At 38.6% G+C, this 26,392-nt stretch overlaps 1 protein-coding gene across 9 annotated transcripts in view; it reads left to right on the forward strand.

The window, feature by feature from the left end:
* The window catches only part of sash1a (SAM and SH3 domain containing 1a), a 168,036-nt gene extending 142,637 nt beyond the window's left edge, over positions 1-25,399 (forward strand). For 3 of the 9 annotated variants that reach the window (XM_044105901.1, XM_044105906.1, XM_044105904.1), the window contains exons 8-20: positions 1,589-1,687; positions 7,108-7,243; positions 7,366-8,339; positions 11,305-11,379; positions 11,551-11,694; positions 13,124-13,256; positions 13,883-14,052; positions 14,754-14,963; positions 16,014-16,164; positions 16,739-16,867; positions 19,984-20,999; positions 22,661-22,792; positions 23,106-25,399. In XM_044105901.1, the coding sequence (XP_043961836.1) occupies positions 1,589-1,687; positions 7,108-7,243; positions 7,366-8,339; positions 11,305-11,379; positions 11,551-11,694; positions 13,124-13,256; positions 13,883-14,052; positions 14,754-14,963; positions 16,014-16,164; positions 16,739-16,867; positions 19,984-20,999; positions 22,661-22,792; positions 23,106-23,366 (3,630 nt within the window). In that variant the 3' untranslated portion in view covers positions 23,367-25,399. Of the gene's footprint in view, positions 1-1,588; positions 1,688-7,107; positions 7,244-7,365; positions 8,340-11,304; positions 11,380-11,550; positions 11,695-13,123; positions 13,257-13,882; positions 14,053-14,753; positions 14,964-16,013; positions 16,165-16,738; positions 16,868-17,146; positions 19,959-19,983; positions 21,000-22,660; positions 22,793-23,105 lie in introns of those variants that run through there. The other 6 variants (XM_044105905.1, XM_044105907.1, XM_044105902.1 and 3 more) reach the window with 5 other exon arrangements.
* Positions 25,400-26,392: the final 993 nt, after the last annotated feature.

Genomic DNA, 26,392 nt, shown 5'->3' on the forward strand with positions numbered 1-26,392 from the left:
AAATTGTGATAAGCTGCATTTCTTTGTTGTGTAGGACTTGAATAGTTGGTCAGAATTAGGATTTGGATTACACCTTTTTACCATCATTCTAAAAATTTTTCTATTTAATAATTAAATAATAGTCTTTCAATAGTCAATAATTTAATTTCAACTGCCTTATTCAACATGTCTTTTATCTTAATCTGTACAGAAATCTGGTCTGTCTGGTCAGTGGTATAATAAAAATTTAGCTTGTGCAGATGTACTTTGCTGCAAAGTCATCAATTTGAACATTTTGAATAATAAACTAAAATTGACTGCATTGTTTAATGATTAGGAATCTATCAAGTGGACTTTGTCCATATGATTGGATTAAACTGACTATATAGTTATGTGCATGAATGTTATGTTTTTTGTGAAGTGCCTTGAAACAGTATCTATTGTGAATTGGTGCTGTATTCATAAAGGGAATTGACTTGAGTAAATGAGTAAAATGATACAATTTTTAAAACAAGAGTGTATATGATCTAATTTGTTTTCATACAAACAGAAAAGCAGCAGTTTTTCCTGCTGTTAAAAATAATCTTTTAACTGTTATATGTTACTGGTTTCTGATTTATAAAGATATGCAGTTCACTTTTCTATATGAATCTGACCAGATTATTCATTGTATTAAAATATGAATGTTTAGTTTATTATTGAGTGGGTTAAAATATTTACTTTCGACACCATTGGTCTAGGTTGTAGTTTATCTGATACAGATAAATTCTCAATTGGATTTTTGCCTTTATGATCTGGTTTCAAAATAGGAACATTTTAAAGCATCTTTTAAATGCTGTTTCATTAACTTTGAAACCATATATTTGAAGTTTATTTTACCCTGCTGTGACCTTAGCATATCACTCAGGCCGAGCGCAGCAGATGTCATGGCTGGACAGCGGGGGAAAAAGGGGCTAAGGAGTTCCCGTCAGTCCATGGGTCCTGAAACTACCCAAAGTAAAACTTTGTAAAAGCACACGCAGGGTCAGTGTGACCTCGCTGGACCACGGGAGGGCTAAATAGAAGTGTTAGGTTACTTCCACTTTTTCTTAGCAGTCTGTTTGCAATAATGTTCCATGTGAAAGACATGTGCCATCAAGCCAAGAAACTACTTGTTGTAGTACATGGCTCAGCTTACTAGGCAGATTTTCTATTTTCATTTCTATTTTTCTGTAAACTGATAGGGTTCTGAGCACCATCCTCTGCAGGTAAGATATTGATAACAACTCCAGGGAATCCTCCCAACCCTCCCTTACAATTCATAAATCCTTAACTCTTCCCTATAAAAAGCCAAAATGATGTCACAACTCTAATCCACAAACTACTCTGTGTGTCTAGGCATCAACTTGTTACATAACATATTGACGTTTACAGTCATATTTAAAATATATAAAATGAGATTCTGGCTTCCAGCTCCATGCTGTAGCTCAGTGAATCACTCTGAATGCACGCTGCTGAACGTCCTGTGTTTCTGTGGTCCAGTAAATTATAGCCAGACGTAGTGTTGCTGGGTGAGAGTGGGTGGTCCGCCCTGTCCCTCTGCCTCTCTAAACTTCTCTTCTCCATGTAGCTGAAGGAGTATGAGCGCAGCAAACAGTCCAGCAGTACTGACACTGCAGAGTGGACTGAAGGATCTGCAGCCAATCTAAACCTGTCCTCAAATTGCAATGTAAGTACACCCCTCCCTGCCTCTCCCAACATCCCATCAAACCCCACTCTCCCACTCTACCTCTCTTAACACTCTCACCTTTAAGGTTTGTTAGTGAAAATTGTGCTGAAAGTGGGAATGTTATTACCTTGGCTTCTCTATCAATCTTTCTCTCTGTATTATTCACAAATAGCCTGAATTGCAGTGTATCTCCCTTTGGGAAAAAAATGTCACGTGACATTCTAAAATTCATTTTGCCTCAGAAAACATGGATTTTCTGAAGTATTTATTTGTCTCAACTGAATTCTTGGTATGGCAGCTCATGTTGATTACAAAAAAATCATCCAGTTTGGTAAAAGTACACGGTCATATATATTAATGAGTTTTGTCCCGTCACGTGCATCTCAGTTGAGGTTTGTTCCTGTGGAATAAAACAAAATCTTTGCCTCAGTCTGTTGGAATTGCGACATGCAGAAAGCCAGTTTGAGGGGTAGACTTAATCCCTGTGAAATCTCTTTCAGCAGATTTTGTTAGCAGGGATTTTGTGGTTACCTGAAAGAGATCTGCAACCCTTGGAGAAAGCTAATGCTGTAAAACTTGGGCTCAGGAAAGTGGTGACAGTCAGTCAGCCGTAGCACCTTGCAAGAGTGTTAATTCCTGTCTAAACCACATATGTTAATAGGTTTTTTTTTTTTTTTCTCCAATGGACGAAGCAAAGTATTGTGTAGTTGTGAAGGGGGAAGAAAATTATACCTTTATTTCCAATCTTTAAAAAACAAAACTCTGAAAAGTCTGGCATGCACTTAAATGTTTTGCCCCATAATATAAATTAATAGCACGGCACAAGGTCAAACTTGCTGAGACATGGCCATGCTACAAAATGGACTGGCCAGGCATGAAAAAGAGTTAACAGACCTATGGTAATGTTGGAAAAGCTGCAGAGAAGAGCTCAGGTAGAAAAATCTGTTGATGCAGCAACTATTATTTGTTATAAAATCTGGCCTTTTTGGGAAAATGGTACAAAGGAAATAACTGTTGACGCAAAGCCAGAACATGTTCTATAAAGTGTGCTGCAAGACATCTGGGTGACAGAGCGATCATCTGCAACAAGTCATGCATGCACAATGCCATCAGTGGTGGAATAAGGGTCGACTTGACCACAACAAGCTCATCTTGAAAAACACTTGTGGTATCATTATGCAGTGAGGATCACAGCTGATGGGAAGATAGATGGTGTGAAACACAGGGGGAATCCTGCCATGCCATAATTTACAGGTTTCTATTTCTTAAAAAAAACAAAACATTATTTTTACTGTCTCTTTAAAACAGATGCATTTGTCAAAGTATACACAGTATTATAGTAAAAACGTGTCAATATTTGTGGGTTATGCATAACAAAATGTGAAAATGTGAATACTTTAGCGTGTGGACACTAGTTGGTGGTTTTGTTCATTTACTGTGATTATCAAGGGAGGAACTTTCAGCCAGACAATCCCATACATTGACCCACTTTTTATTTTAAGAAACAGAGCTTATCAAAACAAAAAATTCCTAAGCAGGCTGAAATTTTCTTCCCACCATATCTGTGTTGATGCGATATTCCATTGCAATTTTTTCATTAAGCAGTCCACACTTTTTTCCAGAAATAGACTAGTTGTAAACTAACACATGACCTCATAGTCGTCAGATGAATACATTCAAAGAGGAATTTCCGCACTTTATCAAATTCAGCACGCTGTTTGCTTCTGTAAACTCAAGTTCTTCCTAAGACATAAGATAATCAGATGCATATAAAAAGTTTATTGCTTGAAAGTGATTCAGTTGAACCCAAGGAAATCAGTTATTTTTTTTTTTGTCATTTTGCAAAGATTCAAATATTCTTCAGGATAGTGATTGATTTCCTTCCACATGAAAAAGTAGGTCAGTTATGGCATTCATAAACTGAGCTCAGGTCCTATGCGCTCTCTGGCTTTTTGATGTGGGTGCTTGAATTGTGCATGAGTGTGCTGATCGCATTAATTAGTCCGCTGAACCTTGCTGCTGACTTCCTGTTGGAGGAAGATAGATCGATTTGGGATTTTATAGACATGAGAGGGGGGTTGAAAAGTTAAAGTACTGAAGGAGTATTGTGTGGAGGAACACACACTTTGGCTCCAGAGGCAAATGCTGGAGGCAGAGAGGAAGTAAGGGCGTTAGGGACAGCAAGGATAAAGGACTTAGACTTGGCCCCCAGGGCTAAAAAACTGTGGAGCTCTCAGTTAAATCTCATATTGTCTGAAGTTCCAAAATTGGCCACTTTAGGACACATTCCCTGACGCCTCTGCTGATTCCTCATCTCATTTCCAGAAGCGGATTTAGGTCAGTCCCAAATTCAAAAAGTCAACAGTGTTACTCATCTGAGCTGGCCTGCGTTCTATTTCCAGAAACCTGTATGTTTGAAGTTGACATGTTTGTCATTTTCTGCCCTTTTGTCTGATGCACTCTTTCACTGCTCCCTGGGCGATCTGAGCCTAACATTCCAGGGCTCGCCATTAGCGATTTGGGGGCCAAGGCAGGGTCAGAGGGGCTCAAACGCCGGGATTGTTCTCAACACACAACACGCCTTTTCTCTGCTGGCTGTACAGCACAGTGCTTCGAAACAGCCCCTCATTCCTCTCTGCTGAACTCACTGAGCAGGCTCCATCTGCCAGCATGCAAACAGGCATGCAGATATGGTTTTAGATGCGTGACAGTGCGGTCAGTATGGATGGATTTACTGGTTCTGTTTTCGTTAAATTGTGGGATTTTACCAGAGGAAGCAGAATGCTGCTTTCATTAAGGAAGTGGTACGTAATGTATGTATCTTGTGTAAAGTATGTCATGGATTTTGTTGATAGTGCTAGTTTTTTGGCATTTACAAGTAAAACTATTGTGCAGAATAAAGTTTTTAAAATTTTAAAGTTTGCAGAAGTTTGTGGACAAACTTTATGGGAGTTTGTGAATTGAACTGGAAATAGTGGAGGAGGAATTTCTTCTTTGACCTTGTTTACAATAGCAGCCATTTAGCCCTCCTTGATTCATGGCTCCATATGTTTGGTTCCCTTTTTGTCTGACTCTCTTCCCCCTGAATATCCAGTCATTTGTATGGATGACTATCCTTGGTTCTGAGCTGGGGGGTTATTTTCACCTCCTTTACCATCCTCTGTAACCTCTTCTTATGAAAAACCATGTGAACACAGTTATACAATCTGTCTAACTTAAATCTGTTTGCTCTGCTGAACCTGAAGCCTTTTTGCACTTCACTTATGTGCTTTACATTTTCTGAAATGAACAACCTCAGATCTCAGCCAGATTTAATAAAAAAATTTAAGGAGTCAGCAGAGCGGTCAGAATTGTGTGGTTCAGCTGGAGGACTGTCTGGGTTGAAGGCGCAGTGCAGTTAAGGATTTCAGTAAGGCTTAAATGAATTGCTATAGTACTTTTGGTCTTGTCTGCAGGCAAACATCACCTCGAACTGAACAGGTGATGTTCCTTTTTATACAAGTCTGTGATGAGTGAATTGAAGAGGTTACAATTTAAACAATACTTCATGAGCTGTCTTTTTTTTTTTAAGCTATGTTAAAGTTTAGATAGTTTGCATACCTACAGTGTCATTATATTGGAATATTGACTGCTTTGGCTCTATAATAATAATAATAATTAAAAAAAAAAACATATTGTTCTGTTGCAACAAATAGTCCAGGATATTCCAAGGTATGGGCTGGTATTGCTACGTGGCATAGTATGAAAATGTCAGTTTACCACTAATTACACAAAAATACTGTTATTTTTAGCATTATCTAGAGAGTCAGTGTTCAGGATTTTGATTGATTTCCAATCTCAACACTACTTTACTTTAAACCCAGAGTGCCTGTTGGTAATACTGTAAAAGATTAAGACATATATTTATATTTAACAAATAAAAAGCATAAGAAAAAAATAAACTTGTTATGCTAACATATGTAAAAGTACCCTCTCTGATCTCTGCTTTTTCTAAATTGTCTAAACTAATTTTAGCTGTTTTACATAACATAAGATCAACCTTCCTGCCATGAAAGGTAATTATTTCTATATTTTTTAAAGAAAAGCAGATGTGATGTCAGGCTTTGTGTGTGAGAAAACAGACACTGTGAAACAGTATTTTATTTAAAAAAAAAAAAAAAAAAACATAGCAAAACAGCAATCTCCACAATATAGATCACAATACAGATTTTTAAAAGGCTGACATTGGTGATGAGCTCAGGTTGAAAGATCAAGAAGAAAATATGGTACAAATATGGTTACTCTATTGATCCTTCCTGTTATGAGCTGAAAGTCTTTTACCCTTTCTCTCTCACACAACATTGAATGAGCTGCAGACAAATCTCGACAGGTCTTTAAAATACTTTAAGGTTATCTTGAAATATCTTCTGTTGTACTCTGGGTTAATTTGTAAATACCTCAATGATTATGAAAATCATTCAGAATAAATAAAGTGTTCGTTTTAGCACCACCTTGGAATAATAAACTTCCAATCATCCTATCGCTCCAGTTCAGGTCAAATACAGATTTCTCAGTGCTTCTTTATCTTAACAAAATGCTTTTATCCCAAACTAAAAATGAATAATTATGAAAATTACTCATAAAATAATGCTGGTTATTACAGTTGTAATGATAAAGTTATCTTTAAAATAATTGCAGTTAAAATAATATGTTTAAAATGTACATGTACTTACTACTTAGTTAGCATAATCAACTGGCAATTTTAGTCGTTTTCAAATACTTATTTTATACTTTTATAATAGCAGCCTGTTAATTTGTAATGTTGTTTTGTATTATTTTCCTTGTAGACAGCATCTCCTTACTTTTTGTAAGCATTATGAGCCCAAGTGGATTGTAGAGTTCATATGACAAAAAGTTAAGTCATGCAAACTCAGCTGCGCAGCTGTAGGGGTGTGTGGGAGCAGTGAGGATGTGTTGCTTTGGAAACCAGGAAGAAACAGACAGAAGAGAGGTTGATTGCTTTATGTCCCACTTATCACCAAAAGACAAGTGGAGGAGTAACATGCAGCGTTGGCAGGAGCTGTGCCTGTATGTTCGTTGGAATGTGTTTTCATGAGCTGTTTGTGAAAGAAATCAAAAGCTTAACTGTTCAAATGGTCGAGGATTTCAGTGAGACTCATTCTGGGTTGTCCATGAGCTAGAAATGTGTACAATGCAGTGGGCCTACATCCATCTTCTTCAATCTCTCACCTCACTAACTTTGTTGTCATCCTAAACAGAACTTTCATCTTGTTGCATCATAACACCATCCTGAAAATCTTAGTGTATGGAAAAAATTTCCTTTCCTAATGATGTTTTATGGCTGAATCATAAATAACTTGATGAGATTTCAAACTACTACTACTATTACCTGATCCTAATTGCATTCTTTTTTCCACCAGTCCCGCGAACAGTCGGATGATGAGCAATCTGAGGACTCAGTGAAGTTCAAAAGGCTTCACAAACTGGTCAATTCAACACGGCGAGTCAGAAAGAAACTCATCAAGGTGGAAGAGGGCAAAAAACATTCCCCTGAAGGTCTGTGATTCTGACTGATGATGAGAAACTAAAGTTTTTACAGATCAACACAAGTTTTCTTTGATATGTTAATTTGGAAAATTGCTCCCACCCATTGTACACTAATCTCTTGGTCTCTTTAGATTTTCTGAATCTGGAAACTCCCTCCTGTGAGGACAACACAGCTCTGTATACCGGAGTTCTGAAGAAGCCCCCTTTGCCTCAGGAGGCATCTCTGCCATCCCTTATCCACGACCAGCTCTCTCTGGATGGAGACACAGACAGTTTGACAACATCCCCTTCATCCAGCAGTCTGGACACCTGGTCTGGACACAAGCTAGTGAAAACCTTTAGTAAATCTTCCAGCACCCACGGTCTCATCAGGCCCCCAAGGAGAACTGCAGCCGGCTCCAGGGACGTGGGGGGATCCATCTCTGGTGTCGCGGGAAGCGGCTCTTCCTTCTCAGAACTTGATGGATGTGGACTTGACGACGACGGAAAGCTGTCACGCTCCACGACAGACAGCGAGATGAGGAAGGCGCTGAGCTCCATATCCCACGGGGTAAGTAACAACGAAGCCCTTTACGCCTTCTATGGCCTCACCAAACCTCGCCCCAAACCCCATTCCCAGTCCCGTCACCTGATTTCCCTGGATGACGGCCAGCAAGGCAGTCCCAAACATCAACCCTCCAACCGCCACCATGGCAGCTGGACCCACCGGAAACCTGACCCCAACTACGCTTATTCCACCAAGCACCTCCTGTACCAGCGCTCACGCAGTGCCAAGTCTCCCATCTCCCCCCTTTCTGTCACTCCCTCCTCTCCCGTTCGATGTGATGTAACAAAGTCTAAGGGTTTCGGGACCGGAGGCGGGGGCTGGGCATTCCCTCCCCGGAGACTGCGAGGTCGAACCGCAGTCAGCGAGCTGAACATCACCTACGTTGTAGAGCGAAGCCTGTATGGTCACCTGAACTGGGCCCAGCTGGTGCGCCCAGTTACCCTCAGCCGCGCTGAGCGCCGCTGTCTGCTTGAGGAGGACCGCGAGGTGGACAGGAAGTGGGCGGCTAGCGTGGACCGCTGCACCAAGCGTGTGCTCTTGCGCATCCAGCAGAAGTCTGTGAGTTTGGACCGTGAGGTTTAAGTCGGCCGCCGCGTGTGAGCAGGACTTGGTGCTTCAAAGTTGCAAAATAGCTCAAGGGGGTTGAGATGAGGAGAATTTATAAAAGAAAATTTTTAATAGCCTATGTTTAAAAAAGAAGCAAAATAAACTTATGAGCAGGAAACATGTAGAACTGGCACATCTGTAATTACTGTTGTGCCTTCAAACATTTACCATTCCTTCAAAGTATTTTATTGGGACTCAGCGTGATTCAACAACACAAAGAAAAACATAATTATACAGTTTGGAATCTGCAAAATATTTGAGACAGGGACTGCAGCGGAATTGGATCTAAATCCAATTTAGAGTTTGTTGCAGAATTTGATGTGCAGAAATCTTCTGCATCTAGTTGACCTTTTTTTTTTTCAAAATAGAATGGTCAAAATATCCAGTGTTTAGATGTGCAGACTTGGGAGAAATCTGCACGCATCTACAAAATATTGACTTAGATAGGCCATATAGAGATGAAACACATTTCTGAATTTTTTTTATATATATATAAAAAGGCATAGTTTTATTATTATTTTCCTTCTGCTCCACAATTATTCACCATTTCCTGTTCGATGTAATTATTTTATTAAAATCCAGATTAAACAGTAAATTTGGTCATAATGTGAACGGAATGATGAAGGGTAATGAAATCCATCAGTCACCAAAGGCATTGTAGCCTTTGGGGAGTTACTTCTTCTATGACCTCTAAGTGAAGGTTTTAAGCTTCCATTCTCTATTTTTCAGATGAATATGAAATGATTCGTTAATCTGCGTTGTCCCACTCGGGAGGTTAAGTTCCATAAGAGCCTTTTATAATGTCAGCTCCCTGAGGAACATGCACACTCTCACTGTCGCACTGATCCCTGTGGGTGTAGAGGATGTTACACAAGCTCCGTGCTGCTCATTCTAAAACACAGCACGGCACACAAACTCGAGCTTAAAGACAGATTCATTGAGTGACCTTATTAAATCAGCTTCAGCGACTGAGCAGACTTTATGCCTATCAGTTTTCAAACTAATGCTATAGGCCAAAAATAGCATAAAAAAATGGGATAGGAAGAAACGTTTGATCCTACAGGCGTTGCAAATGGGAGTAATGAGGTTTTTGATGAAAATAGTCCTATTCAAAGCATCAGCCTTCTAACTGAAGAAGAGGCAGTAACAAGAGGAGTGGGTGGTGGTATAGCAGAGCTATCCTGCAGCTTTGAGGGTACCTGAATCCTGTCATGTTCTAGTGAAGTCACTGGAGATCGCTCTCATCCAGATACTCTCCGAACCCACTTTTTTTTGTTGTTGCTTTTAATCTTCTTTTGTGGCTCGTGCCTCTACTGCAGATGTCGCTTTTTTTTGTCGTTTTTGTTCTATTTATATTTTTATTAGAAATATATATATATATTCTTTCTGGTAGACATTTTTTCTGGATGCATGTCCATTTCATCAAGCATCACCATTATTTTCTTTTCTTTTTTTCATTTTGTTCTCCAAACTGCTTTTTCTCACTAGCTGTGATGCAAGCGGCAGCTGTGGACATCCGATACAACAGCTTGTCGATGTGCAGGGCTGTCTCAGTGGGGAAATGTTTGTTCTTTCTAGGCGGGACTAAACTCTCGGTGAAGTTGTTTTAAAAACGCTAGTAAAAGAACAGCTACCATCATCAACCCCCACTGTGCTCAGAAGCTTTATAATTGTCATTCTGAATTTTTTTCGTGTGTAACATCATAAAGTCAAAGACAGTTTTTCTTCACGCCATTAGCCCCACACCCTTCTGTGTTTGCTTCTGTGTTGCTTATGGTTTCTAAAATTTTGGAAAAATTAGTTACACCGAACAGAATTTAATTTTAATTTTAGAAACATTGATTTCCCAACATCCCATTTTCTCTTAGAAATAAAATCTGCACAACAAGATACCCTCTCTTCTTGCTTGATAAAATGAATAAATTGAAGAAACTATAATTTCTAGAACCAGCCTAATGTGACATAGCTGTCTCTCAGAAAGAACTGCATGTGCAGCACATCACAAGATATTTAATCGGCCTTTTACAATAAATATCAGCTTTGTCCACTATATTTAAGAAGACAAAGATCTTATTTACTGTTATGTTTGACTGTTAAATCCTGCTCTGATTTATTATAACTGTACAGGAGCCTTAAGGCTTTCTGTATCAATGTAGTAAGTTAGTAACTATATTAACAGCAGAGGCAGCATCACATTGTGTGTAAGATAGAGCAGTTTGCATTATATTACACCTCAAATTCCACATCAAAGAGTGTTTTTGCCAGTGTGATCTTGCGTATGGAGCATTCGTGGATTGGAAAAACATCTGACTTTTTTGGTTTCTGATTGGCAGATCGCATGTAAAGGACTAAGCTTAAAAATCATTCAATTACAGTCACCATCGGATTTCTCTGTGCATCTCTAGACAAAGTACCTATTTTGTCTGACCACAGATAAAACTGCTTGATCATAAAAAAAGTTTTGTGTTGTCAGGATTTTGGAATCAGGTTGATATTGCAGCTTTTCACATGTAAACTGCAACAATTACTTCAATATGTGGGAAAAGTTTAGAAGTGTTTTCTTTTACCACATGATGAAAACTTCTTAAGTGTGGTGTTTTCTCTGGAGAAGCAAGTCATAAAGCCCTCGAGGAGCCAACATTATAACAGCTCATTTACTTAAGAGCGTGCTCTAACCCACATTTGCACAAAGGATTTTTTTATACTACTTTGTTACATCATGTCTGTTGGCCATCTTCAGTCCTGTATGACATCATGTTACTTACATACAATCCATACAGCCGTATGCATTACTCCAACTACTGCCTGTGTTCAAGCCAAGCATGAGTCATTGTGTGCAGATTGGTTGGGTGTTGCTTCTTTAACATGACCTTCTGAGCGTGACTCATTTGCTTGTGTTTTGGCTCCCCCCACACAGAGAACATGCAGCTTCGGGGGCTTTGACCTGTCCAACCGTTCTCTCCATGTGGTCAACGCAGCCTCCGAGGCCAATGTAAGAGCTGGAGCCCAAGCTTAATTCCCCTTTCACAATTAACTATCTTCAGTTTTGACCCTTACTGCTCTCGATTAGCCTTATTTTCCCTTTTATTTTTCCTTGCATGTTCCTTCCCTTTCTCTCACAATCATGTTCATCATCTGCATTTTATTCTCATTGAAATGACAGAATAAGGAACAGGAGGCAATATACAGAGAGGTGGTTAAATCTCCCAACACCACTCGGATCTCCCTGGGCAAGAAAGTCAAGTCGGTGAAGGAGACGATGAGGAAGCGCATGTCGAAGAAGTACAGCAGCTCGCTGTCTGAGCAGGTTAGACGGACCGAACTAGACGCACACATGGAAGTCCAAATATTATCAACCACAGCCTCTCTTGTTTTAAGGAAAAAATTGTCATATTCAGACCTTGAGAACAACTGAAGCATAGCTTTAGTTGAAATTAAACAGCTTGCAAAAATAGGTGGTTTATGTTATATGTATGCAAGTGGAGCAAACATGTGGATGATGTTTGTAGTGAAACCCACATGTTCTGTCCACAGACTGTGAGTGGGTGGAAATATTTGTATTAGACACAGAACAAAAAGATTTTGATTTCTCTCCCTGCACTCTTCTTCTTGGACCCAGTATGTTGGGTGGGGAGTGTTTTTTCCACGTTGAGCTCACATAATAGTGACGTAAGTGTCCCCTGAGCTCACGGTCTTCTTAGGAATTGAAAAGCGAATACAGGCTGCCTCGCTTAGTCTGGACAAATTTTAGGTGGGGGTAGGGAAGTGTTTAGTGGCTTTGACACTTGTTCAGCTGTAGAATCTGTCTGCATTATGCATTATATGCATTATGAGCATTATTACACACTGTAAAGTGACTATAGTTCCCAAAACTATAGTCACTGGAGTTGATGGCCACCTGAGCCATCCAGCATTTAAAACTTTAAGGTTTTGGTCAAATGTAAGTTAAAGAAAATTATTACACCAATTTAAAGTGGGCATTATTACTCCAAACAAGTTAGCACAGCTACTAATAGAATGCTGCAGAAGAAGAAAAGTCATAAAGTAGTAGTGTTAGACTGAAAATGTATAGTATTACAATTGGTTTCACTTGATGTCTGACCTTATCTATTGAGCCAATTTGACACAGAACAAAAATATTTATTTTATGGTTTAAGATAAAGGTTCCAAATATATTTATGTAAGAGCAGAATGTATTCTCATTAAACAAGCATCATACATATTCATCCCTTTTTTGTCTAAATACCCCTTGGGTGGAATGTTGTCATAGATTTATATAACAAGACAAAAACATACCAGAATACTTTTCATCATGTTGCTGTTGTAGCTAAAAGAATAAGATGTAAGTAAATACGTAGTTTGTTTTTCTGAACAGCCACAAATGTAGTGAATTTTGACAGTTTTTGCCAAGATGTTTCAGCTATTCAGTAGACCACAGTGCCACCTTGTGGATTACTTCAACATGTGCAACTCATGATGTCAGTCTTAAAACTAGTTCAGTGTCATGTTGATAGGCAGCTATTTAAGTGTACTAAATAATTCTGTAAAGTCCAATTAATAATTTGAAGAACACAGCTAGTTGTTACAGTTTCAAATAAACTTCTGTTGCTTCAGTTTTTGAACATCTTTTACCCGCCCCCTCTGTTGATCTTTCATGTTTCTTTCCTGTTTTCTCTTCTCTTCGTATTCCATTATTCTCCCATCTACATTCCCTTCCCTTCATTTGCATCCTTCAGTCCAGTCCTGATGGAGCCCCTGGCTCCCCACAGTCTCCTTTGCCAGACACCGACTCCTTGGAGAAACCCAAACTGAAGGCTGGAGGCTCCGTGGAAAGCCTGCGCAGTTCACTCAGTGGCCAGAGTTCAATGAGTAAGAACTTATTTTCAGGGTTTTTTAGGAGACTGTGAGTGGGGAGACATTCCCTAAAATCATAGCCCCAGTGTTGGAATGAAAGGAAGTTGTTTGAATTACCCACTTTGTGTGTTTGATTTGAGGATGACACATAAGATTATAAGATTATAATATGGTTATATAACCAAATATGATTTTGAAGCCTGATTTCACCCTTTAAATCATAGAACTGCCAACTGTATTTTGACCTCTTGTTTTATTTTTACTAATTTCATAACCTCCATCTTTTTTTATCTGGTCTGTCGACAAATTTTCCTTACAGCCGTGATTTGGTGGGAACTTTTCTTTTTGGTTTCCTCACCACAGACAGAAATGGAGTAAAAAATTGGGAGCTGTATGAAATAATCATAACATCCAACCTGTCATCATAAAGTTTCCTGACACTTGCGTTTTATGAACTAGCGTCCATAAAGAGATGGTGTTTAGAAGAAGGGCTTAGTCAAAATTGGCTGTGTTTATGTGTGAGGGAAGTCTGCATTTAATTGTCTATTTTTTAACTAAATTTATTGTTGTAAAAAGGTGGCCACTGACATGTTTTCTTCAGTTTTAAATAAATGTTTATATGTGTGCATGTTTGAATTCAGGTGGTCAGACAGTGAGCACCACTGACTCATCAGCCAGCAACAGAGAGAGCGTGAAGTCGGAGGATGGGGACGATGAAGAGCCGCCCTACAGGGGACCATTCTGCGGCCGCGCTCGAGTCCACACCGACTTCACTCCCAGCCCCTATGACACCGACTCCCTTAAACTGAAGGTGGAGACTTTCTGTTCAGTTCAGGATACATCCAAATGTATAGATTATTGATATTTCACTCAATCTTTTCAGTTGTTACTCAGCTTTAACCGTCATTAGTCAAATTTCATAACTTTACTTGAAGAACAAATGGAAAATGAGTAAAGATTGCATTTGCAAAAACAATATATTTAAGAGAACAAGTATGACAAATTAAGTACAGCATTTAAATTCGATGTCTTATTGAACAACCTTCAATAACACAACTTTAAGCAATCTTTTCTCTACGAGTTTATTTTGCAGTTGTGGAAGAGTTTTAAGATGCATCTATTTCACAAGATCCAGCAGACTTCACAAAATCTTGACTTTAAAACAAAAATAAAAAATTTTTGTCAATTTGTTGCAGATATGCAATTTGTGCTGAGAAGTTGATGGCCACTTGAGCCATCCAGCATTTAAAAAATACATTCTGATTTTTCATGGAAGAAAGCATTAAAAAGCAGATTCTTTGTACATAGGTATATGTTGTGAGTGCAGATTATTTCCTACATGATGGTAAGCATTGTAAGATTACCATCTTTCAATTCGTTCAGGTTTATTTCATACACGCAGAAATTGTATAGAACATTGTATAGTGTTGATCATTTTGTTGAAATTCGCTATTGATTGTTGCCTGTGTCACTTTCAGTACCTTTTAACCGACAATTGTTTGGTTTCCACAGAAAGGGGATGTGATTGACATCATCAGCAAGCCCCCCATGGGAACATGGATGGGTCTGCTCAACAACAAAGTTGGCACCTTCAAGTTCATCTATGTGGACGTGCTGATCGAGGAAGAAGAGAAGCCTAAGAGGCCCATTCGAAGGAGGAGGAAGGGCCGACCTCCCAAGCCTACATCGGTGGAGGAGCTGCTGGAGCGGATAAACCTCAAGGTGGGCTACTAACCATAGCAGAAAATAGAGCTAATACCTAATTAAATATTTTTAGTGTATTATTAACACATTTTTCAAAATAAAAAAAGGAGTCGTTACTATGTTTGTCTGTGAGACAAATATAGTCTCCCCAATTACAGGGTGCACTGCCTTCAACATCTGATTTGACACTGATCCACAAACATTAGCGCCACCATTGGGTCAACCGCACCCTGCTCCCGGCGCACTATCATCTCCTCCCACCCAGTCAACCAGAGGGCATCCGGCTCCGCAAATAGAAATAGAAATGAGACTTCCTGTAGCTTTGTCTTGTTTTGTCTCCGGCAAACCCAACTGCAGACTCACAGATTAAAGTTGCTGGAGCTAAACTGTGTATCTGCTGCTTATTAATCCATCACAACATTAGAGTTTAATCGGTCAGCACCAGATTCTTAGCCGAGTTAAATTAACTCAGCTAATTTAACTGAGTTAAATTAGCTGCCCACTGCTTAACAACATATTTTAAGCCTGAATGCTTTTTATTGCTTAGAAAGTGATTTCCTTTTTATCATATAAATCACTCTGTTCTGTGGTTTGATGCACATGTCAACTTAAAAAATGACAAACCATGGATTGAATAAGATTTACTTAGTTCATTTTAATATTAACAGTTAAATACTACAATTCAAACTGATCTCAGTAGGACCACATTTTTTCTGACCATGTAGATGCATCTTGTTTCACCAAATATGTTTAATCTGACCTCCTTACTTCTACAAGTTTATATGAATAAATCTATGAGGCATCTAAAATACTTTGTTTGCACAACTGTAGAACAAAAGTGGAAGTGGTTTGACTGATGTCAGATGACTTTGACGTTTTTAATGCTGCGTCAGGGCATTGGCTTTGGATGTGACCTAGGGTTACTTTGATTTCATTCTTATATTAAAAGCAATGGCTTTCTTTTGTCTAATAATTATTTTTCTTCTTCAAAGTATTATATTTGCATGTTTTCGTCTCTCCACATCCTGACACAGGTTCTTCTCTCTCTATTTCATATCCTTTCCACAGGAGCACATGCCCACGTTTTTGTTCAACGGCTACGAGGACCTGGACACGTTCAAGCTGCTGGAGGAGGAAGACCTGGATGAGCTGAACATCAAGGATCCTCAGCACAGAGCTGTGCTGCTTACAGCTGTGGAGCTCCTGCAGGAGTATGACAGTGAGTAGAATAGAGCTCAGATGTCGACTTTTTCGTTTGTTTACTCATTTACCTCCTTATGTCTATATTACCTCAAAAACAGACATTGTGGAATGATTGGATGTTGTTCAGACTTTTCTGCAAGCACATTCATAGCTTTTCACCTGCATGTTTTGTGATAAATTACTCTTGTACTTCAGTACTTGCATAGATAGTTGCACTATATATGTTCCAAAGCTGTTCTGAACATTGGCATTTTTACCTGATCAACTCATCAGCATTAAGAGACATGGTTTCAGCTAAAAAAAAATATACATAACTGAAAGTGTTATACACAGTCACTTAACTTTCTTAGAAACTTTTATTTCACAGTAATAAAATCCAGTCTGACCCTAACTGGAGATAGGCACCAGCAACCCTCCTGACCCCAGTAAGGGACAAGGGTGTTAGAAAATGGATGGATGGATGGATGGTCTCTCACTTTAAATCCCAATAAAATAAAATGAAGAATGTGCTTGTAATGTGATAAAAAAATGAAAAACTCTCAGTACTCTGAAGGCACATTTTTCCTTGAAAAATTTCCCTGCGTTTCCAGGCAGCAGTGATCCAGAGCGTAGCGGATTGTCAGGTTCCCAGGAGAAGCTGCTGTCAGAGGGCCGAGGCCTTGTGGGGGACTCCCCGAGGGACTCAGGTTGCTATGAGAGCAATGAAAATCTGGAAAATGGTAATGATTGCTTTACTTAGTCCAGCCATCTTACCCTGACCCAATAGGAGTTACTTCTTTATCACACCTCACTATTTCCCTTCTTCAGTTTCCTTCCCTGCTCCACTACTTTCTAAACGTTTGCATAGCAACCTTCTCTTCAAATAAGCTTTGATACCAATTTCATCTCTGAGTCTTGCCTGTTTCTCTTAACCCTTTTTTGTATGGGTGCTTTAGAATTTTTAAAAAAGCAACCTTTGCTTTCACTGCACTCTCTTCACCCCTCTTTCCACCCTGTAGGCGTTCTGTGCCGTCAGTGCCAAACTCCGATTGTAGCTGTGAGGGAGCCCGGCTCCAGACCTCTAAGCCTAGTCCACCCCACATTGTTGGGAGCACAGAGGGAGAGACTTGGCCCAGTATGCAGAACTGTTTTGATGAGGGCAAACTCCCTGCCCAGCTGTGGACATGTGTTCCCTACCGGCCCAAATGTGGCTGAAAGGCCTATAGATGGATATCAGGAAGATGAATATGAACTCGTAGAGTATTTCTGCTGAGGGTTGTGTGGATGTGACAGGCATAAATACAAACAGACTAAAATCTTGCAGTGTAGTTATGTCAGAAGATGCTTTTTTGTTTCCTTTAAGTTGTGAATTTTATCAGTTATAAAGCCATTCAGATCTGTGCTATAATTTATCTTTGCCAATTTTTGTGTTTATAGGTGAATATATTGCAAAGTACAATATATGCTTAAAGTAATGAAAATATTTTTTATTTATAGTGTGAAGATTGTAAAAGAGTGATTATAAAATATTGCTAAGGTCTCATTTTTTTGTTTGGTTTTTCTTTTCTAGACACTGTTTCTCTGCATACGCTGCCTTTTGTCATTTAGCACATCAATTTTTCCATCTTCATTTTTCATAAACCACTGCTTTATCTTATTTTTTTATCTTTACAGCTCCAGGATAGATACTAGCTTCCCCTCCATGTGTAATGTGTCATTTGGCCACAACAGTAAAGTGTGCAATCTGCCAATATAGATCTAAAAGATTGTTCAATAAAAATAATAAAAGGGACTCCGGTGCTGCTTTTTTATTTTTGTTTTGCCTCTTTTTCTTGTCTGTTTTTATTTTTCTTTCATGCCGCTAAGCTCTTCACAAGCAAACTGCATAACATATTTTAATATTCAGCATTTCCTTCTGTAATTACAGGCTTCCACAGCTATACTTAATTTACAATCCACCTACCTTTGTTGCTTTTATTTGCAATTAGACCTAAAGATGCACCAACCAGTTTAGTGGAAGATTTCACAAAAAGAGAAAAAAGGCTTCCTGCAAGTCAGAAAATTTGTTGGTTTTGCAAGATAAGCCAGAAATGAGATATAATCCTCCAGTGTATAAGCTCAGACACCAAAGACACATGTACAAATTGAGATTGTACACAACTGTGTGCTAGTGGTTTGAGACAAACTGTCTGTAGAAATAGTTTTTATACAAGTGGCAGCCATGTTGGACTTTGAACTCGAGGCTTCCCAAAGACCTTTGCCCCTCAAAGTTGGAATTACATCTTTGGAGAGGCTTAATTATTGTATTTTCCAAATAGGAACTGCGAAAGTATAACTTCTTGTCATAATTCTTGTTAGTCAGATAAAACATACAACAAAAGGTTTTGTCATACATGCAAATATATTTTTTTCTATATTTCTGAAGATTTTTGCACAAGTCTCGATTCCTGATTTAAAAAATATATATATATTTTAAATATGGGTTTCTTCCTCATGCCTGTTGTACCTCCACTGTCTTATTTTTTAACCGTCCTGAATGGAAAGAGCTAACCTTAAATCTTCGGTCTGCAACAACTTCAACACAAAAGATTGGTCACAGCACAGCCTGTAATGGAAGATTCTATAAGTCAAAACAGTCTAAAGCTGGAGGTACTAAGCTATTTATTACTACCTCGGATGGGCTGTAACTCATTACATTTGTGACAAATACAGGATTGTACTCTCAGCTTTAATTAAATTTGACCAGATAAATTATTTGTTTTAGTTAATAATAGCATCACTTAAGCTCTCACTTCATTGATTGAAAAATACAAATGCTGTGGAGGCCTGAACACTTTTCTCAAACATGTCTCATTTCTCTTTTTAGATGAAGCACATCTTCCATACTATCATGTGTTCTGTTGAAATGCATTTATAAGTTTAGTAGATGGCTATTGATGTTAACAATAATGCTGGATATTTGCTTTATTTATTTTCTAGAGTATATTAATAAATTAGGATATTGTGATTGCATTGATTTAGCTGTCAATATAATTTAAACTTTATCAAGTTAGTGATGATCTAAAGGTATTATATCAACTATGATGCTTCAAGAAATATCTAATTATGCTCTGATATAAATTACAACTGAACTGTCTTTTGTAATCTCACATCAATTACTGACCTTAAAAAAAAGTTACTGTCCAGCTGTGGATCTACTGTTGGAAATCTGAGAAGAACATTTAGATACAGGCACCATTAAATATTTTAGATATTAGTGCTAATTAGACATTTTGTATCTCTCATGACACTTTTTAAAATCTATGTGGCTTTCCTCCATTTCATTCATCCATTTCGCTTTGTAAGCTAAAAGACAAACGGTAAGTTTTTGCATCCTCTTTCTAAAAGAGTCCCATCCAAGTATCTTTATTTAGAAATTGGTATTTTGGCAACAGCCATTCAGTCGCTGACTGAGTCAAAAAGCTGATTTGATTTGTCACTCTTAGGCTCTTTAAATATTTGCCTTTGAAAAAGTTTTGAACAACAATATCTGATCATTTTGAACCACTTGGTACTGGCTGTCTTGGTAAAATAAGTAACAATGCAGTGTTTGAGTTGCACTTATATTTTTCACACATTTGTTTTGATTTTGTCAATAAAAATCTTACTACATTTAAGTAATATTTAATTTGTTAAACTGTGAACCTTTGACTACCACTCAGAGAGGCACACTAATTTCAAAAGAAAGATCAACATTGATTGATTTGATGCTTTATTACAAACATGTTGTGTTTGCCTAGTCATTTATTTTTTAAAAACAAAAAGAAAAAAATCTTTGTATGAACCTCAGTTTTAAGCATGGACTTTTATTTTACAGGGAAAAACAGAAAAGCATCCCGTTCCAGTCGCTCTTCAGCGGGTATGCAGTCTCCAGACTACCCTACACTGCCTATGACTCTTTCTACTGAGGCTCTGCAACAGAATGGCAAAAACCAGCGATCAAAGTTCCCTAAAAGTTTCTTCATCAAGCCTTCCCTGAAAGGCTTCAACTTACTGGGTCTCCGCAAAACACAGAAACACTCCCCCATCCCGGCTAGCCGCAGTTGTGAGGACCTTGATGGTCTCCCACAGCCGTCTGGACTCTGGAAACGTTCTCACTCTTTGGGAGATCTACACAACATTGAGCAGAAGGATGATCTGAATGTTGTGGTTAAAACAGCAAAGGAAGTAGCCAACAGCCCAGTCAAGGTCTACAGGGAGGAGCGTTCTCCAACCCAAAAAGGGACACCGGCAGTAAGTCCTAAAGGAAGGTCTGTTAGACCACCCATACCCTCCCAGCTTCCTCTCCGCTACCAGTGCCCAACAGTCCAGCCTCCCAAGCCTCTTTCTAGTCCCACTCCAAGTCCTCCTGATTCTAGTGCTAGTGGAGAAAGGATCATCCTGACACATCCCAAAAAGCCTCCCATTCCTCCTCCTGTTCCTGCCAAAAAATCCAGAGAAAGACTAGTCAATGGAGTTCGTCACCCGTCTCTCTCCCTGCCCTCCTCTCCGTCCCCCACCGCCTCACCCTCACACTCCGTCAATCGTTCCCAACCGAGTAGCCCCTTAATCCGCAGCAGCAGCCCAAGCCCTGTCCTCAGCGCCCCAGCTCTCCCTGCTAAGACCCTCAGTCCTCCTCCCAGTCCATGTGCCACTTCATCGGCATCATCTATAGGGGAAGATTCAGGCTCCCCACCAGCAGTGCAACCTCCCTGGCTGTCGGACCTTGGAGGTAAAATGGCTGTGACGAGGAAGCTCTCTCACACTAAGATGAGTCCCGATCTGCACACCCTTCTGGAGCAACGACTGCAGGCTGAGAGCATTGATCTGACAGAGGAGCCTTACTCTGACAAGGTTAGAAAAGCAGCACTACAAAAACAAGTTTAGAAAATCAATCTAAGAAAAACTACACACAGAACACACAGATTTTCACATTGAATTTATTCAGTAGCTATTAATTTTTAGCCGCATAAAAATGTTAGGTAATACGTTAGGGTCTGAGTTGGCCCAAAACCATCCTCCAAGCCAGCAATAGGCACTAGAGAGTGCTTTGCTTCTTATTAAGAATATAGATAGAAAAGCAATTATGCTGCAATTATACACTCTCAGAAGTTAAATATTTATTCTTAAAATAATGTTGCACCAAATCTAGCGATTTATGGTTGCAAATCAGAAAACATGTGAGGTTTATGAAAGGATGCATTACCTTCTGGTAGCTTTAAAATATTATCTGCATCATATTCATGAATAAATTATCTGTAGTGCAGTGCAAATAAATAGTTTATACTTATATTTATTTTTGAGTGTGCTTGCTTGGAAAGCAAGCACACTCAAACTGTCACAATGCTAAGAAAAATTATATAGTTAACACAACTGAAATTATATAGTTAATACAACTGAATTTTATCGGGTTCTGCTCAGAGCGCCATAAAATGCTGGGTCAGTTCTCTTTGGGTAAATTCACAAAAATATTTCCAGTCATATTTTCCACAGTTAATACAAAAAAGTTGGATACAAAACCACTTATAGGCTATACTTGTCTGGCGTCAAACTCCTTTTAGCACCCTCAGGGCTGTAACATGCTTAGCTTCACTCAGTCATAATTTGAATGCAGCTCTGTTCCAAATTGTTCTGTTTTATGGCAATAAAACCCAGGACAACAGGAGCAGAGTATAACCTAAAGCCTGTGTGTTTCTTGTTTGTATGGATGGTTTATGATGTCGAGGTATTTATTTGCTAAGAGGTTGTATGTGTGTGTTGATAAATACGCTGCCTGGAGCTGAGAAGGAAAGATTGTGGCTTTGCCCTCTTTGTGATGCGGTTGAAACTGCTAAGTTTATAGGCTGGATCTCACCGAAGGCAGACGGAATCGTAAAAACCTTTGGCACTCACCAGACTCCAGGCTCAGCCCCTGAAACATATTGGAAACTCTAATTCTGACAGAAAAACAAACACAAATTCAAACAGACTGGGGCATCAAGGGGTGAGGTCTGAAATAGTGTCGAAGAGCTCAAAACAGCTCTGCTGGATTGCTATTTATCAGCAGTGAAGAGGTGCAGAGTTAAGAGGCACTAAACTTAGCTAAACTTGTGCTAAAGATTAATATACCTTAATCAGGGCAAATAATATATATATGAAATAAACTTTAAATATTTGCACTTTTCATATTTAATTATCTTGTTTTACATACATTTCTATATCTAAAAATGTCCTACATTTCAAAAATTTTAAGTATTGAGTTGGAACCACTTTCAGTAGCTGCAATAACATCTCCAATCAGATATTGATACTGACTGACTTGATAAAATAAGTAACTTTTGAGTCTTGTAACTTTTGGTGGGTATTTTGTTGATGAAAGTAGGAATTGGGATAAAGATAGAATATAGCCATTGGTTACCTTCCTTGATGTCTGCTTATGTATATCTGTTTGAAAACAAAAAAAAGAAACCCTGATTCTTTTGGGTTAAAATGTTTCCATTTTCTTAACCATATCCCTCTTCACATTCTTCATGCAGCACGGCCGATGTGGCATTCCACAGGCACTGATCCAGCGTTACTCAGAGGACTTGGAGCAGCCAGTCAAAGACGTGGCCTCCAGCATGGATCAACTCAGAGTGAAAGAACTACGAAAACAGCACCGCATGGCTGTAAGGCAACATGTTATTTACCTGAAAATTATTACTGTAAAATCATTTTAATAGAGAATTGTTGTCTTGGAGATGTTCAAGATAGACTTGAATTTATTTTTGATTAGTGGCAAAGAGGGTTCTCAAAACTGTTTCATTTAAAGGGTCTTATTTACCATTAGTTCACCATAAATAAATTGGGGACCGTAAACACTCCCACAATAGTCACTCCAATGCAGTACATTACTGTCCATCGGTGGGGAAATACTGTATATTCAGAGTGCACTGTAATTTGAGAACTCCTGTAAAACTAATGTATTCCTCCATATTTCAGATCCCCTCCGGAGGTTTGACAGAGATGTCCCGGAAACCCGTTAACTTGGGCAACATCAGCACAGTATTTGATTGGCTCGTTTACATTGGTCTTCCCATGTATGGCCCATCTTTGGCGGCGGCGGGTGTTGACACGCTGAGTCGCGTGGCCTTGCTAACGGAGAGCAGCCTGAGGGATGCCGGGGTGCGGGACGAGAGGCACACTCGCCGCCTTATCAGCGAGGCCCGACTGGTCATCGCGCACAGAGGAATGCAGTCCTAATCACAAGCCCAATCGCCGTTTCATAACATAACCTGGAGGTGGCCACACAACTAAGTGAGCACAACACTAAAGTACATTCAAAAAGAGCTATCCCGTCTTTAATGTTTACGGTGTTAAGAGCGAAGAGAAGATATAAGATGCCTTTAGAAAAATAAATCAAGACTGACTACTCTGTTGGTTTTCTTCCATTTTAAGGACATTCCTAAAGTCTTCAATTACAGATTTTGATCTGCCTTTAAGAACGATAGCACACTCTTTGTAAGATTAAAATTATTTTCTTTTTTTCTTTTTGTTAACTATGTTAATGGTTTACTTCCTACATATTCCACAGCTGAACCATTTTTTTTTTATTTTTTACAGCAAGGCAGGTCAAAGTCTGAATGAATGAAATCACACCAAACAGTGGATTACAGGTGGCTTATTTTATACCATGTTTCTGTATTATAGCACAAAGTACAACTGAATTCCAAAAGGATTTATATGTTTAATTTTGGGTTGCTTTTGGAAGGTAGAAGCCCTGTTTCAGGCCTGTTTATAGTCATTTGAAAAAAACAAAAGTAAAACAAATGATGTCTTTATATTTCAACTTTTATGATACATCTTTTTTCAAGGCATACTATGGTGTGTGGTGAGTCTTACAGAAAGCTTTGTTTGCTGCAGTAATCACAATCAGCTTTTACTGAAGTACATTCCTCAATGTGGAAAGGGTCACTTGAAATTGCCTTACCAATATGAATGAATAGCTACAAGAAGCTGTGCAAAAACATGCAGGGCTTTTTCTTCATCTGATTGTCTGTCGAGAAAACTTTTTTAAAATATATGTACATAATTACTTTGGCGGTGCACATGGACCAAAGAGCAAGACGAGAAGTCCCCCCATGTTGAAACTCCCTTGACCATGTTGGAATACATTGGAAGTACATCTTCCTAAAGAAAAACAAAGATTCAGCTGAGATCTTAACCATCACATGTGGATTCCACTGGTCTGTCTACACATTGGTGAGCACATTCAGGAATTAAAGTATCGTCAAACGTTTAATCATTGCCGGCGCAGGATTGGACCCTTGCCACGCAAAGATGGGAATAAGCTGTCAAGCAAACTGTCTCAAAATTCAGGGACCTTCTGAGAGGAGTCGGACTGTTAGAACGTTATTGAGAAGAAAATAACTAAGAACATTGGGTTGTGCATTCTGCATGAAACTGAGCAAACAAATATTCCCCCTGTGTGTTTCTCAACTGTTTAAAATCATATTTCTCGTTGCCAGTACTGGACTGAAGACTTATTCCATCCGTTTGTTTCGTTTATAAACTCTGACCAGCTGCTGTTGCTGAGCTTGTTTCTGCAACTGGCGCTTGATGTGGTTATTTGATGCCTTCTTCTCTCATCAATCAAAGTGGTGCTCTGGGAAAGTGAGGATGGAGTCACAGTTTAAACAAGTGAGACCCAGGAAGCGTTCTGTAAAAGAATGAAAATACTGACACTGTAAATGCACTTTAGATGGTTAAACTACCAGTTTTATAGGTAAGATTGGCTACATATTTTCACAGGTCCCCAAATGGACATGAATGTCAGGTATTGTAAAGGATTTTAATGAGTTATGCTGGGATTTTTTTTTTTTCTATAAGTTCCCAATGCCAATTTACCAATCATGTGTTAACCTCCAGTTACTCATTTTCAGCTTTCAGTCTTATGAAACTAAATTCTTGATTCCATACATTAAATGCTTTGCTGAAGTTGCACATTCTCTATGTGTAATTGATGTTGTATTAATAACTTATTTCTTTTTTTTATTATTCATATCAACTGTAATTAGCTGTATCATATAAATAGCAATACCTTCCTGCACATTGCTCAGTAAGGAACTACAGTATGTATTGTAAAATACGTGTACAAATGATTTAATTTGGTTTTCGTCTACTTAATGATTGTCCATACAGATTTTGCTTGTGTAATGAAACAACAAAAAGTAATGTCCATAACTATTTGTCTTTCTGAAATATAAATAATAAATTGTTTCTTGCTATACATTGACCATCTAGCAGTTTCTGCTCTTGATATGGGTGACATGGCTCTCAGTGGAGAGTCTCAGAATTGTCCTGGAAGCCATAACCATCCAATGAGTTTAGCCATTATTTTTTACTGTGGTGCATTTCCATGTCCATTCAATAAGGTATGGGCTCCTCCTAGTCTCGGGCATTTAAAGGGGACACAAAAGCACCATGTAAGCTGGAAGTACAACTGAAAAACAGGCAGTAAAGGAAGGATGTGTGCATGACTCTTTTTTTTTTTTTTCTAGTCAATTTAATAAACTGGGGCACTGCAATTTTGCACAAACATTTCTAAATAGGAGACTAAAATTAAAAGCATGTGGATTCGCAACAGAAGTAATACAATCGCTTCTTTTATTTAAAACCCATCTGCTAGACATACTGTATTATTATCTTATATTGGCTTTTAGTAGTAGCACTTTATTAAAACTAAAAATAACAAATTATTTGTACCCATGTTTGCTTTATTAGCATCATTGCTCTGTTGGATTTTAAAAAAATAATAATCCTTTTGGAACCATCATTAACTCTGCAGGGTGCCTTGTTTGACTGTTTTAGTCATGATTCTGTAGTCAAAAGCACTAAAGCTTTTTCCTCTTATTCATCTTGACTCTGAGAAAAGTACGGACCAGACCTGGAACCCCACAGCGTAATATTTTGTCACAGACAATTTTACTCGCTTGACATTTATCTGACTTGATGCCTGGGAATCCTCTGACTTCATTTGATAAGAATTACAAACACAGTGACATTCCAGCATGCACTGATCTGTCTAAATTTTGTGTCCTGTACGTAACCTGTTCCTTTTGTAAAGACAATGTTGTCAAATAACTTATCCCATGTGATTTTTGACAAAGTGTATCTGAAGTGTCTGTAAAGTGTTTTTAGGGTTAAGCAGAAAAATTCAGCTTTTTATCACTGCCAGGTCCAAGTATTATTCTGATTTCACTAAACACTAATTATTGTTAGACGTAAAC

The sequence above is a fragment of the Gambusia affinis genome, linkage group LG22 (assembly GCF_019740435.1).
Source record: "Gambusia affinis linkage group LG22, SWU_Gaff_1.0, whole genome shotgun sequence".
Classification (NCBI taxonomy): Eukaryota; Metazoa; Chordata; class Actinopteri; order Cyprinodontiformes; family Poeciliidae; genus Gambusia; species Gambusia affinis.